At 40.9% G+C, this 16,101-nt stretch overlaps 1 protein-coding gene across 1 annotated transcript; it reads left to right on the top strand.

The window, feature by feature from the left end:
- The first annotated feature begins 11,439 nt into the window (after positions 1-11,439).
- LOC122775993 (immunoglobulin superfamily containing leucine-rich repeat protein 2-like) lies at positions 11,440-15,847 on the top strand. The gene is made up of 2 exons (XM_044036285.1): positions 11,440-11,741; positions 12,425-15,847. Exon 2 carries the CDS (start codon positions 12,434-12,436, stop codon positions 14,576-14,578), a length of 2,145 nt encoding a protein of 714 aa, XP_043892220.1. The 5' UTR covers positions 11,440-11,741; positions 12,425-12,433; the 3' UTR covers positions 14,579-15,847.
- Positions 15,848-16,101: the final 254 nt, after the last annotated feature.

The raw sequence follows: 16,101 nt of genomic DNA, 5'->3' as shown, positions 1-16,101 counted from the left end.
TTCCACATCTTTAAGTTCAAAGCACAAACTTGTCAAAATAACACTCATCACAAAATCACTGAAAAAATACAAGTCAACCATAAAGTTAAGAGCAAAAGTTTTACTTGATATAAAGAAGGCAATAAATACAAGTTTTCAATGTCTAACATTACAGGCTGAAAGTAGCAGTGTCTGTATTTTAGTCTGGTGATGCATCACATGTAAAGTGTTTTGTCATGTGTGGTTGTGGGTCAGTGGGGACAGGGGGGTTAAAGTCCATTTAAAAAAAATAAATAAAATCTCGGTGACCATGTCCTGTTGGGCAGAGTGACGTAGCAGCCCTTGAGGCATGTGACCAGTTTGGCAAGGTCCAACATCTAACAAAAAAAATATAGAATAAATAAGAGTCAGCACATTTTAGTATTAAGTAAATATGGATTTAACATGTTGAGTACCATCTGAAAGAACGTACCTGAAGACTTCTGTGGAAAAGAGGCGGAAAAGATCGGTTCATATTGGGCTAAGTCCTCGTCGTAGAAGGGTCGGTTCATCTTGGGCGAGGTCATCACCGCAGCCATCCAGGACAGAACTTCTCCAGGCTGTGGTGTCCAACATGGAGTCCTCTGATCCAGGAATGTGCTGCAGCCTTCATCTCTTTAAAACAAGGAAGAATTTGATCAGTCACAAGAAAAAAAAAAAAGAAGTAAACAAATGACAAATCTTCAGGTAGCTCACCTGGTCAAGTGTGACAGGTCCTCACATCCAGTCAGAGCTCACCGATGGATGCCCTCCCTAACCTGTACCTGCCTTTCCTGTCCTACACTGACAGTTACAAGCTATCGTTGCCAGCCATGTGGGATGATGCTAACCCCAATGTCTTGGTTAGCTGCATGAAAAACTGTAAATCTCCCAGTTGCCCAGACAAACGTTCCTTCTGATTCTGTAGCCTCGCCACAAAAAGGTCCTCTGCTGAAACCCTGATTTTGCTAAGCATGAAATCAATTCCACTTTCCTGTCCTCAGATCTCCTTTTCTCTCCCTGCAGCCTTTCAACAGCCATTGCTGTTGTAACATCTGCAAGAGGCAGCAGTTTCACAATTCAGAGCTTCTCGTGTGTTTAGCAAGACGTGGCACCAGAGTATTGACAAAGCAGACACCTGAAAATGCTTGACCCCAATTTAAACAAATGCTTCACCATCTACAAGTGATGTGATGTGATTTACACTACAAACCTGTCCATTAAAATCCTTTGTTTCGGAGGAAGATAAATGCATATCATGACAGGCTGAGTCACAAAATCAGATGGATCCTTGTCTGATTTTGGAAACTGCACAGTCATGATATGCCACTCAGTCAGGATCCGTGGCCAGATTTCCTCACACACAGAGAAGAAGGGGAAGGACGAAATGCCTTACCATGTTACGAGTCGACTCAATTTACCTTGTTCTCTGTTGCGTGAAGAAGACCCAGCTCATAAAATCTTGACGGATTTAAAAACTGAGCAATTAAATCACTCAAACATCGATGCTGTTGGGTCATGCAGAGAGCTCACGATCTTTTGCATGGTTTCCCAAACATTTAGAGATCAGGTTACTGACCCCAAGAATGTCAAATTCAATGATTTTCTGTCCTAAACTGATGAACCATTTGGGTAAATTAGATCAAGCATTTAAAAGGTGTTTACATTGTTAGTAGTCTAATGACACTTCTTACCCAACACATGAAGACGCAGTGAATCAGGATACGGCTAGCTTTAGCAGATGCAACAGCAGCAGTGGGTGGTGGAAGGCTGCAGGGAGAAAAAAGTGATATGGAGACAAGTTGTAGGAATCATTTAATGCATAGCTCAACAAGAGTTAAAGCGGAGAGAAACTTTAGGGCAAGTCTACAGAAATCAGAGGAGGAACTTTGCCAACACATTTAAGAGACAGTAGTTTCTCATGCAACCAAGACATTGGGATTAAGCATCTTCCTAATGACTCTACAAGCTGCCTACATTGTGAAATTTAAAAGAAAGTCACGAGTAATAACGAACTACAGACACTTCGCTGAAATACCTAGTGCATGGTGAGGTGTTAACCCTATGCTCTATCAAAAATCCCACTTTGGGCAAGCCATAAAGTCCTATCATATCAACCAGCTGCCAGCTTCGCAAATAACAGGGAAAAGACCATTTGTGTTTACACGTTTACATGATCACTGTTAACCACAAAGCTCAAATCCAAGAAACAAATCAAATAACGAAAAATAAATTAAAAAGCTGCAGCTGCTCACTCCTGCTACAAGAGGGTACTTACACAACAGTCTTGTCTGTCTGATTTCTGTCTGAATTCAGCCCACAGAATAAAGGTTTTATTTCAAGTCATTGTATCAAAAGATATAAAGTTAGAACATTTGGCGCAACTTTCATTTAAATAATCCGAGTTGTCTCTCTGCCAGGTTTGTGTCCTCCTAAAGAAAAGAAACGCGCTCTAATCCTGCAACCTACAATCTAATTCTTGAAAGAAACTATGCAGGATAGCCCTGCATCCCTAAGGCGAGTAACGCATAGTATTGCAGGGGAAGATAAACATCCCCTGCTGGGAGGCCTCCCAACATGACGCGCAAAAAGACTATGAACACAAAAAGGTTCAACTCCTTTAGAGGGAAATAAACTTGGCAGAGTGAGACAAGTCAGCATTAATATTGAATTCTATTTCAGTTAACGACAACAAAGGCTGACGGCAGTGCGTAAAGTTTAAGACTTCAATGGATATTAAAAGTGTGCCAACAAATGCCAGATTTAAAATATATCATAATATTATCCATGGGCTGAACAACACCTACAATCTAATGTGACTACACTTGCATATAAATCAAATGTTTAGCTTCATAATCAAATCAAGAACCAGTTATCTTATCAAAGCAATTACTAGTTGGGAATAAAGGAAGACCTGGTCTCGCTCATCATAATCAATTACTACATTTTTACAGCACTTTGAAAGAACTTTAGACAAGCTACAGTAAACTTTGATTTAAATAAGGTACCAGAATTTCCTTCAGAAATCAGACACCTCAAAACTAATCAACTTTAAAATCATCCATTTAAGTTGAGACTAAAAAGTGACTAAATCCGACACACAGGACAGACAGACAGGAAGAGAGACAGACAGAGACACACAGGACAGACAGACCAGACACAGACGAGACACAAGACAAGTGGAGACCAGACACACGAGACAGACAGAGAGTCAGACAGACAGCAAGAAAGTGACTAAATCTGACAGTGTTCAAGTTCATATTGTTACAGGTGTAAAATAACTAGGTAAGGTGTTCTAGAATGTGTTTGTATGAGGTACAAACATGGTTCACCCCGCCTGAGATATAAAGACTCACTTTCAGTGAAAACATTGCTGCCAGCACAAATTCTATTCTAACAGTGAAACAAAGAAATAAACATAATCACAAGTGATGTATAGAAATGTCAGTCCCTCATACAGCCACACTCTTTAAAAACACAAAAAACTATTATACATGTGTGATTAAATTAATATGACATACACATCAGTTAAATACATTATGAAAGTTAGCCATAACATTTTGAATGATGTAGTAAATTATCTCTAAAGGTGTCACTCACCTTTTTTTTTGACAGCCTCAGGCTTTTGTATATGGCGGGTCTGACCAGGTCTCCGTGAGCAGGAAGCAGGTTGTTCCTTTAAAAAAAAGAATAAGTTTGTATTTTAATGACTGCATTCAATGTTTAGAATTATAAAAGACATGTATAACCCTGAATCTGTTTTTAAACATTTAACATAAAAAAAACAAGTAAGTCTTTCCAGTGAAAAACTCAATAGTAATGAGTGGAACAGTGAGTTAACATAGCACAGCAGCCATTTTAACTTGTTTTTAATCTTGTTTTGTCTATTTTGATAATGGATTGGTTTAAGTGTTTGAGTTTCAGATTTTATTTATTTTTTGTTAAATGTGAATATTTCCTACTTTCTTTGCTCTACTTAAGCAATCATTGAAACCAAATAAATTTAGAGGAATATAACTGAATTTAGAAACAGTGAACAACATTTAACATTTTATGGACCAAACATGAAAATAAATCACAGGTTAATGAAAATAGAAATTAGTTGCAGCCCCATTTAAACCAATGATTTAACTGCTGTAACCTGACAAAACAGCTGCCAATTCAGATAACTAGCTCACAATGAAGCACAGCTTGAATATTGAGGTGAGGCTAATTTTTTATCAAATAATTAAGCTAACATTAAGCCAAAATTGACCATGTTCTGTTGGGCAGAGTGACGTAGCAGCCATTGAGGCATGTTTACAGTTTTTGGCAAGGTCCAACATCTAACAAAAAAATAAATAAATAAGAGTCAGCATACTTTAGTATCAAGTAAATATGGATTAAACATGTTAAGTACCATCTGAAAGAACGTACCTGAAGACTTCAGTGGAAGAGAGGCGTCATCGTAGAAGGGTCGGTTCATCTTGGGCGAAGTCCTCGTTGTAGAATGGTCGGTTCATCATGAGCTAAGTCCTCGTCATAGAATGGTCGGTTCATCTTGGGCGAAGACTTCGTCGTAGAAGGGTCAGTTCATCTTGGGCGAGGTCATCACAGCAGCCATCCAGGACTGAACTTCTCCAGGCTGTGGTGTCCAACATGGAGTCCTCTGATCCCGGAATGTGCTGCAGCCTTCATCTCTTTAAAACAAGGAAGAATTTGATCAGTCACAAGAAAGAAAAAAAAAAGAAGTAAACAAATGACAAATCTTCAGGTAGCTCACCTGGTCAAGTGTGACAGGTCCTCACATCCAGTCAGAGCTCACCGATGGATGCCCTCCCTAACCTGTACCTGCCTTTCCTGTCCTACACTGACAGTTACAAGCTATCGTTGCCAGCCATGTGGGATGATGCTAACCCCAATGTCTTGGTTAGCTGCATGAAAAACTGACAAACAAACGTTCCTTCTGATTCTGTAGCCTCGCCACAAAAAGGTCCTCTGCTGAAACCCTGATTTTGCTAAGCATGAAATCAATTCCACTTTCCTGTCCTCAGATCTCCTTTTCTCTCCCTGCAGCCTTTCAACAGCCATTGCTGTTGTAACATCTGCAAGAGGCAGCAGTTTCACAATTCAGAGCTTCTCGTGTGTTTAGCAAGACGTGGCACCAGAGTATTGACAAAGCAGACACCTGAAAATGCTTGACCCCAATTTAAACAAATGCTTCACCATCTACAAGTGATGTGATGTGATTTACACTACAAACCTGTCCATTCAAATCCTTTGTTTCGGAGGAAGATTAATGCATATCATCACAGGCTGAGTCACAAAATCAGATGGATCCTTGTCTGATTTTGGAAACTGCACAGTCATGATATGCCACTCAGTCAGGATCCGTGGCCAGATTTCCTCACACACAGAGAAGAAGGGGAAGGACAAAATGCCTTACCATGTTACGAGTCGACTCAATTTACCTTATTCTCTGCTGCGTGAAGAAGACCCAGCTCATAAAATCTTGACGGATTTAAAAACTGAGCAATTAAATCACTCAAACATCGATGCTGTTGGGTCATGCAGAGAGCTCACGATCTTTTGCATGGTTTCCCAAACATTTAGAGATCAGGTTACTGACCCCAAGAATGTCAAATTCAATGATTTTCTGTCCTAAACTGATGAACCATTTGGGTAAATTAGATCAAGCATTTAAAAGGTGTTTACATTGTTAGTAGTCTAATGACACTTCTTACCCAACACATGAAGATGCAGTGAATCAGGATACGGCTAGCTTTAGCAGATGCAACAGCAGCAGTGGGTGGTGGAAGGCTGCAGGGAGAAAAAAAGTGATATGGAGACAAGTTGGAGGAATCATTTAATGCATAGCTCAACAAGAGTTAAAGCGGAGAGAAACTTTAGGGCAAGTCTACAGAAATCAGAGGAGGAACTTTGCCAACACATTTAAGAGACAGTAGTTTCTCATGCAACCAAGACATTGGGATTAAGCATCTTCCTAATGACTCTACAAGCTGCCTAAATTGTGGAATATCATAACATTATCCATCGGCTGAATAACACCTACAATCTAATGTGACTACACTTGCATATAAATCAAATGCTTAGCTTCATAATCAAATCAGGAACCAGTTATCTTATCAAAGCAATTACCAGTTGGGAATAAAGGAAGACCTGGTCTAGCTCATCATAATCAATTACTACATTTTTACAGCACTTTGAAAGAACTTTAGACAAGCTCCAGTAAACTTTGATGCATTTACTACATGATTCATCAGCTTCCACGTTTGTCAACAGTCCAAGTTGCAGCTATGATAACTGAGATTCAAGACCAAAATTTAATTTAAATAAGGTACCAGAATTTCCTGCAGAAATCAGACGCCTCAAGACTAATCAACTTTAAATTCATCCATTTAAGTTGAGACTAAAAGCGACACAGGACAGATAGACGGAGACTAGACACACAAGACAGACAGAGACCAGACACACAAGACAGACAGACAGACAGACAGACAGAGACCAGACACACAAGACAGACAGACAGAGACCAGACACACAAGACAGACAGACAGAGACAGACACACACACAGACAGACAGACAGACAGAGACCAGACACACAAGACAGACAGACAGAGACCAGACACACAAGACAGACAGACAGAGACCAGACACACAAGACAGACAGACAGAGACCACACACCACACACACACACACACAACCAGGAAAACTTAGTAGGAAAACAGATCAGAAATGATAGACTGGCATGAACACCAAGACCAAGTACAGTCATGACACAGTGGCCATGAAGAATCAAGATTCAGGTCAGAGCAGGTACAGTAATGGCACAGCGGCCAACCAAGAAAGAAAAACTGCACTAACCATTTGAAATTTTAACTAAAATAAAACGCGATCTAATTAAGATGGACATGCAGGGATGTCGGTGCTCCTCTTGACTGATGCTAGAAGAAAAGTACAGGTTAGTTTACTTACTGTGCATGGACGCGGAAGGCACCCATGTTTGCCTATGTAAAATGACTATACGCGCAAGGCCAGACGTACAATGACACAAGTAGGCTACGAAGGCGCGGGCACAGTTAGCGATCATGGCCTACTTGCATTAAGGGACGTATGGCCATACAAAGGCAATGGCAGGGCTGCCATCTAAAGCCAGGTACTGTAGATCACCAGGATCTATTTTAACGTTCTAGGGCTAATTGTAGATTAATGGCCACGATGGAAAAGAGAGAGAAAAAAAAGGCACAGCGGCCAAGAAGTCAAAGCCTTGTGACAGAGTGTACAAGGCACAACATTAATTTTATTCCTACCATCTAGCTTTAACTGTACGCCAACATCCATTTAAACCTCATTTAAGATCTGGTCCTCCAACATCACTATATTTAAGTGCTAAAGAAAACAGTTCAAGTTGTTTTTCCTTTTAGAAGTGAGGAAAGGCACGAGGAGGGCCAGGACAGATCGACACGGCGGCCGGAAGAGCGATGGCCCGCGGCCTGCGTGTGACTTACCGTCTTTAGAAACAGTTAGAAAGAAAAAGTGTTTAAGCGCACAGTGGCAAGGCAAGAAAACGCCTCCATAGAGAGGCGTGTTCTTACCTTTGCATGTAAATTGTCAGTGTGACTCGGTAGTTAGCTGTGGGCAGCTTGACTAGCAAGTCAGTTGCCAACACCTAAGTACATTCACTTTCAAAAAAACCCAACACACAAGTTTTCTTTTGTTTATTCCCCTACTCTGCAAACCCTACCACACATGGAGGCCAAGAACGTAGCCCCCAGAGAAGAAATAAACAAATATGGACTCACCCTTTGTAGACGGACCTAAAAAGGAAACGTTAGTGCATTATAACTTATCAAGCATCTAAGCCCTTCAAGACACCATATCTACTTTAATGTGAACTGCTGAACATAATCATATTCTCAGACCATCTTGACTACTCAATCCAGGCATCTCAGTCACACACACAACCCAGAGAGAGAATTTCAAATACTCCATCAGTCACCTTCTTTCAAATCACTCGCTCAGCAGTTCCACAAAAATATAACAAGGACCAGATTTACATCTTACAAATTCAGACGACCCAATAAAGTGGACAGGAACATACAAAACCAACCTGTGGCCAATGCTCCATGTACAACCCTCAGCTATTTGACAGATGGAAAGCAGGAGAATTGAAAGAACGTGGCCATGTTGGAGAATGCAGAGAGATGTAGGCACGGCGGCCAAGAAAGAGTGGGGACACAGCGGCCACCCAGAATTTAATCATGACACCTACTATTTGACAGTCTTCATGAAGATCAATCTGGGGGGAAAAAACAAACAAACAAAAAAATGTTTGAGTCCAGTCTCCAGCCTTGACAGTGTTCAAGTTCATATTGTTACAGGTGTAAAATAACTAGGTAAGGTGTTCTAGAATGTGTTTGTATGAGGTACCAACAGGGTTCACCCCGTCTGAGATATGAAGACTCACTTTCAGTGAAAACATTGCTGCCAGCACAAATTCTATTTTAACAGTGAAACAAAGAAATAAACATAATCACAAGTGATGTAGAATAAAGTTGATTAAGATTTAGGAATAAAGGAATGCCTTTTAAGTTCAAGTATAGAAATGTCAGTCCCTCATACAGCCCCAATCTTTAAAAACACAAAAACCTTATGTGTGATTAAATTAGTATGATATATTGCCATCAGTTAAATACATTATGAAAATTTGCCATAACATTTTGATTGATGTAGTAAATTATCTCTAAAGTTGTCACTCACCTTTTTTTTGACAGCCTCAGGCTTTTGTATATGGCGGGTCCGACCCGGTCTCCGTGAGCAGGAAGCAGGTTGTTCCTGTAAAAAAAAGTTTGTATTTTAATGACTGCATTAAAAGTGTAGAATTATAAAAGACATGTATAACCCTGAATCTGTTTTTAAACATTTACCATAAAAAAAACAAATAAGTCTTTCCAGTGAAAAACAATAATAATGAGTGGAACAGTGAGTTAACATAGCACAGCAGCCATTTTAACTTCTTTTGTCCATTTAGATAATGGATTGGTTTAAGAGTTTCAGATTTTTTATTTTTTTTTGTTGAATGTGAATATTTCCTCATTTCTTTGCTCCATTTAAGCAATCATTGAAACCAAATCATTTAAGAATATAACTGAATTTACAAATAGTGAACTACATTTAACATTTTATGGACCAAACATGAAAATAAATCACAGGTTAATGAAAATATGAATTAGTTGCAGCCCCATTTAAATCAATGATTTAACTGTTAAAGCTATAAACACGCATCATTACTGCTCAGAATGGGGTTGTGAGGAGATTTGGAGAGTGAGAGGAGATCTGGAGATTTGGAGAGTGATTGTTATGGCGAGTACACACAATAAGCAGCGTTCAAAAGTTTGGGATCATTTTTGATCTTATACCACCAAATAAGGTATAATGCAGTTCATGGCTGACATTCTATGTTTCCATTATTGAATTAGATTTTTTTCATTTTTAAATGGGTCTCAAATGTACAATTACTTGTTGCCTGCTACAGTGGAAAAAATACTATTCTAAATAAATAAAAACCTATGAATACAAATAATCTGTCTACTTCTGTGAATAAACATTACTCCTCAACCATACAAGTCCTCCAATGACAAACTATTATCTGGACACTGGAGTAAAACACTTAACACTAATTAACTTTCTGAGTACAAATACCATGATCATTTGTAGGAAGGATCTTTTACCCTGTTATGGACATTAGTACAGTTCAATTAATTAAACTGTAATACTTTAATTAAACCTTTAACCAACATTTAACCTTTCATATCATTTAGATTTATTATTTGGCTTAATCTGGGATGTTTTACAGTATGGGCAAGTATGAATGAACAAAACACTTAAATAACCATGCAGTCTTTTCAAAACGTTTATTTCTGACATGGGATTGAAACAGTGTCAGTGCTTCAGTCGTGCTCTTGGGAGGTTGTTATGGCTTCAGTTGTCCACCAGATGTCACCATCACTGAAGCGTCGAAGCTTTGAATCTTTTTCGACATAATTGTTAGGAAAGCCTCAGCGCTTCATTAAGATAACTTGACAACAGTTACTCACCATTCTGGACGGGCCACCAATCTGGACCAGGTCGAACACGCCACCCTGGAGCGCCTTGCTGCATTTTTATACAGCATCCGACCACCTTTTCGGCGTCTGACGTCACGCCGCGGTAGTTTTCTTTTTTTCGCTTCTTTTTTTAAAGTTCCCTCTTTCTTTTTTGAGGTTTTAGGGCGGTTGGTGCATTACCGCCACAAGTTCCCTCCTCCCGGAACAGTTTCAGTAGTTAAGCAGCGACACGTTTTTCGCGTCTTTTTTTTGTTCGTTCCCCGGCTCGTGCAGCTTCTCTTCAAAGTAACATCACGGAACTTTTGGCTGAAGGAAGCTTAAAAAAGAAGAGGAGGAGGAAGCAATCAGCGGTCATCAGCTGATTGAAAAACACCTGCGTGAAGACGAACAACGATTTGGCGCATTACCGCCACCATCTGGTATGGAGTGTGGATCGAAATGTTGAACTATCACTTAAAAGTGAAAAGATAAAATAAATAATAATTATGTATGATCACATCTGTCTGTATTGTGTTTATTGATGAGAAATAATGTGTTGTTCAATCCTGTATGGCCAAGTCTGTTCCTCGATATTATTATTTTCCTCTCTCCTGCTTCTTTCCGTGTGCCTAGCTGCTCCCACTTTTCTTTGGATACTGTAAAACCTTGAAATCCATGATTTCGGGAATAACTTTTACACAGATTATCGCATCGACAAATTTGTGGTCCTGTGTTCTTAGCCAAGGGATGTTTGCCTTGCATGAGATGACACGATGAGCACATACTGGGACACACCACACGATGGCAGCATTTCGGCAGGAAACGTCTCCTCAAACACCAACATTAATACTTAAGGAATTATAATGACCAATACAATAACAAAAAGCCTTCATCTATAGGCAATTTTTAAATCACCAGGATCTATTTTAACACCTGCATTATAAATGACAATATACATGCACACAATTGTATCCACAGCATAAATGTGTTAAAGAACAATAATAATACTGTGTTTTACCAGCAAGATTATTTCAGTTACAACTGATTCACTGAGTTAAAATGAACAAGGTGTCACATATTGTTGCAATAACATATGCTATTACATATATATGTTAGTTCTAATCCAGGCTGTTGCAGAAAACTGTTGCAACTAAACTTGAAATCAGCCAGTGCGTTTGTAAACTATTGAATAGTGTAATTTAAAAGACAATACACACAGCAGACAAACCAAATGAGGTCAAAGACGTCGGGTCGGGTTATTAAATTAAACATGGGGTGCTCAATTATGAATTTTCTTTGAGGGTGGAGGAGCCGGAGCTTCTGTATCTTTAATAGTGAGGGGAGAGATGGGAGAGGCTGCGCGTTCACGGTTCGTTTTGTCGCTCCACGGCGGCGTGGACGCGCAGTGGAGTCCACACTCGCTGCTGCTGAGGAGGGGGGAAAAAAAGCGGCGTTGGTTTGCAACAGCGACTCTTCGGGAAAAATATGTTCCCTCCACCGCCCTTGATTCATCCACGCTGCCCACGACTGCACATGTCATGTGAAAGGATCCACCACACATGAAGATTCGACTTTTTTCCCCCCAAGCATTGAACTTGTTTCAGAGGATTGTCAACTCCGTTTTTAAGACACAGGCATTGAAGTAATCATAACACAGGTAAGATGATGTTTACGATTAATGAGGCGTTTAATGCAACAAAAATAAATAGATGCATGGATACAGATCTAGGACATAAGTCATATCTGAGCTGAAGGGCAGAGTCGCAAGGACACCTGAACAAGTGCGGAAAACTGCAGTGCTGTGCAAACTGATACTGAGAGCAGAGCATTGATGCATAATAATTATAATAGCCTACTTATAATAATAATATAGTTTTAACTGAAAAACTAAAAAAAAAAAAAGAAAGGAGAAACAATAAAACAAAAATGAAAGGTTTCATCGTGACGCACAGCGTCAGTTTGTCTGCACTGTGAAGTGATAGTCATGTGAAAACGCGCTCATGCGAATATGATTTACATCATATTGTATGTGCATGCTTTGTAAAGTGCATGTGAACCAGAATAAGCAGGGGTGGTAGTTTGTAGTGTCCGGAAATCCAAACTTTTGCACATGATGCTTTTATGTGATTGTATTCATTTTGTGTTGTTGTTGTTTTCTGCTCTCTTTGTGTCCATTAGTTTGTAACATGGTTTTCACGGTGCCTTTAAAAAAACACATTAGGTTGATATGAGATAAAAGCTTGCATAGTGCATTCCCCGCTGCTCTAATGCACGTAATGGACATGCAAACATCGGATTAAATCTTACATTTGGCTAATGTCTGGTGACTGTTACTTGCAGGTGCAGAAAATGGCGAGAAGGCTCCTGGTGCTTCTGGTTTTGTGGACTACTGTGATTGGCATTGTGCAGTGCTGTCCAGAGCTCTGCAGCTGCCAAGATAAATTTGCCCACCAGTTTGCTGACTGTGCCTACAAGGACCTGCTGGTGGTTCCTGTGGGTCTCCCGTCCAACGTTACCACCGTGAGCCTTTCTGCCAATAAGATCAAACTACTGAAAAGTAAAAGCTTCGTAAATATCACTCAGGTGACCTCTCTGTGGCTGGCTCACAATGAAATCGTTACCATAGAGACAGACACCTTGGCTCCCCTGATTCAGCTCCGCAACCTGGACATCAGTTACAACAAAATTGTGTACTTTCCATGGGAGGATTTGCACAACCTCACTGCCCTGCAGCTTCTGAAGATGAACAACAATGAAATGGTGACCCTTCCAAAGGATGCGTTCTCCACTCTCAAGGACCTGAGGTCACTTCGCATCAACAATAACAAGTTCACCACCATTGTGCAGGGCACCTTCAGTGCTCTCGCCGCCATGTCCCACCTTCAGATTTACAACAACCCTTTCACGTGTTCCTGCAGCCTGGAGTGGCTCAGTGACTGGATCTCAACAACTAAGATTTCTGTCCCCGAGCCAAACACAATTCTGTGTGAGGCTCCCGAGAGCCTGAAGGGTACGATGGTTACGAAGATCCCCAAACTGGACTGTAGGGCCCCCACTGTCACTATAACCTACCAGCCCAACACAGAGAACACAGAGGTTAATGAGGGTGTCATGGTTGTCTTAAACTGTGAGACAAAGGGGAGCCCGGCACCACAAGTCAACTGGGAGGTGATTGCAGGAAATCAAAACTATCTCTTCCCCCTGCCAACCTCCGGAGAGATAAATGATCAGCCTATTAATGATAAAACAACCAATAACCAATTCCTCGTCTTTAGAAACGGCACTCTCATCATACCTCGAATGAGTAAAAGGGAGGATGGGAATTACAGCTGCTCTGCGGTCAATGATTTAGGTAAAGCAGAGAGCAGTGTTAGAGTGGCTATGGCAGTCACCCAAAAACATAAAAGCAACTCAGTGCTGGATTCTACTCTGGACAAGCTCACTCCATTTGGTAAGAAGCCCACAGAGTCCAAGACCTTCAGAAACAATGTGGTCAACTGGGCTAAACCTGATGAAAAAACTAAGAATAGTCCCGATTCCTCATCAGACAAAAGTGACGACACAGAGCAGGTTGGCATTGTTTCAAAACACCCCACCTTTGCAAGCAAGTGTGGCGTGAGAGACAGTAGTGAATACATCTCCAACCACGCCTTCAACCTGAGCCTGGATGACCTGAAGCAGTACACTTTTGATTTTGGCGTCATTGCATTAGAAGTGTCGGAGACAGAGGCCAAAGTGCAGCTGAATCCCCTGCAGCTTCCCAACAGCAAATCTAACCTTCACCTCAGTCAAAGTGAAAATGAGCAAACAGTGAATAAAGAGACTGTAGGTTTGTACCAGCCCTCATCTGCTAAATCCACCCTGGACATGCTCTACCTCTGCATCAACACAGGAAATGGACATTCTATTGTTCAGTGGTCCAACATAGAGGAGGGGGTGAATGCCTATCATTTCCATGGTTTAAAGCCAGGCACCAATTACACACTGTGTCTCACCTATGGGGGGCAGGACTGCCAAGTCCAAGTAGTCTTCACTACTAGGAAGAAGATTCCCTCCCTGCTTATCATCGTTGTTGTCAGCATTTTCCTACTCGGTCTGGCCACTGTTCCCTTACTGGGTGCCACCTGCTGCCATTTGTTATACAAGTATCAAGGGAAGACCTACAAGCTGATCATGAAGGCTCAGAATCCGGATCAGATGGAGAAACAAATGGCTGGAGATTTTGATCCCAGGGCGTCTTTTGTGGAGTCAGAGAAAACCTTCAACCCCAGCGAGTCTGGCGAGGGTGAAGGAGAGGTGGAGGGAGGGGAGGGAGACGGCGATGGGGAGGCGGAGGGGAGCGTGGTGACCGAGTCCATCCCCGGATCCTCATCCAAAACCAACCCGGAGGAGTTCGAGGTGGGCTCAGAGTACAGTGACAGGTTACCTCTGGGAGCAGAGGCGGTCAACATCTCGGAGGAGATCAATGGCAACTACAAGCAGCCGAGCCGCTGAGCGCCGCCGACGTCTGCGGGTTTACTGTAAAATACTTTACTTTTTAATAAAGCAGGTAACTCACCCACCATCATCACACGTGAATTACATTGCGCCTGATATAACCGTTGATTTTTTTTGATTTTTTTTTTAGATTTCTTTATGAATACTTTTCCCTTATTTTTTTATCACCTCACAAATACTGAGGACGTGGACTGATTCGTGTAACATTTGTAGTCTACTGTAAGGTTAAACCGAGTGACATGCGTTTAAGCACAAATGTGTAGTTAATCATACCTCGAGACCGACATAAAAGCAGGAAAAGCGTCGCTCCTTCTCTGCGGGACGCACACCGGGCATCGGCGCAAAATTGTGCGTATATTATACGGTGAAGGCGCGCGTAATTACAGGCACGCGTGGGATTAGAATTTTTTAATCACTGTCTTTAAGAGCACAAAAGGCAACAAAAGACAAACAAGTGCCATGTATTTTAACGCAATTACAATAAACATCAGGGAAATCTGCTATTTGTAATCTCTCTCTGCGTGCGTGTATGTGTGTGTGTGTGTATGTGTGTGTGCGCGCCACAGCAGTGGATGAGCCTTTTTTAAAATCTCTCACAGGCCAGCATCCTCTCAGGTGTCGAGCGCTCCGACGCCACTCAGCCACGCCACTGATGCAGCAGACTGAGATATTAATAATGATGATATCAGTGATGATATTTTACTGAAACTTTTACAGTCGCCTGATCTTGGCACACAGCTGCGTCCTGCCCGATGTCCTGAAAGTCCAAAAAAAACGAGAGTTTTATTCTCAGCTGTATTGTTTTTTTGTTTTTTTTGACCGAATAAACCGAGATATTAACCAACAACGTAACTTTAAGGCTTTAAAATGTGCGATTATTCCAACCTATTGTATTATTAACGGGTGCTTGCTTTATTCTCGCCTTTTTCCAATGAACGTGTCCATGGCATGTCACGCGTATTTCCATGTGTGTTTTTGTTTCTTAGTGTAGTCTAGGTAACTTTAGATGTTGCTGTCGACCTGTGATGTAAAGCTACGTGAATTTAAATAATTCTTTTTTTATTATTATTTTTACGACGGTAAATGAAACGAAGTCCCGACACTGAGGACGCGCGTGTGCGTCAAAAAACGGCTTCACTGTCTTTGTAATTTGATGCGTAGTGAGTTTTTTGTGAAATACGATGTAAAACGAGAAAACCAGTGACCTTTACAGATTTTTTGATATCATTTTATGTAAGTGGAAGTAATAAAAGAAATTAAACTATACAGAGTGGATTTGTCATTGATCGCTACTCCCAGGAATTAAGAGAGTAATCTGGGGAAAATATAATCCGGGGAAAATAATTCTGTAAAAACATCAGAAACTGATTTACATGTGCTTGTCAAAAAATAATTTCTGGGTCGTTTTAGCCCTTTTCCTATGCGTTCTCTTTGTGTGCGCATCACATCATACAAGGAGGGGATACTTTAGGCCACAGTATCACACTATCGCAGTCTAATCTTTAAAATCCACCGTTTAA

This window comes from Solea senegalensis, linkage group LG10 (genome assembly GCF_019176455.1).
Source record: "Solea senegalensis isolate Sse05_10M linkage group LG10, IFAPA_SoseM_1, whole genome shotgun sequence".
Lineage (NCBI taxonomy): Eukaryota > Metazoa > Chordata > Actinopteri > Pleuronectiformes > Soleidae > Solea > Solea senegalensis.
This window is presented reverse-complemented; position numbering and strand designations above follow the sequence as displayed.

Excerpts from the sequence above, each read along its gene's own strand:
- LOC122775993 (XM_044036285.1), top strand. The coding sequence starts at position 12,434 with ATGGCGAGAAGGCTCCTGGTGCTTCTGGTTTTGTGGACTACTGTGATT.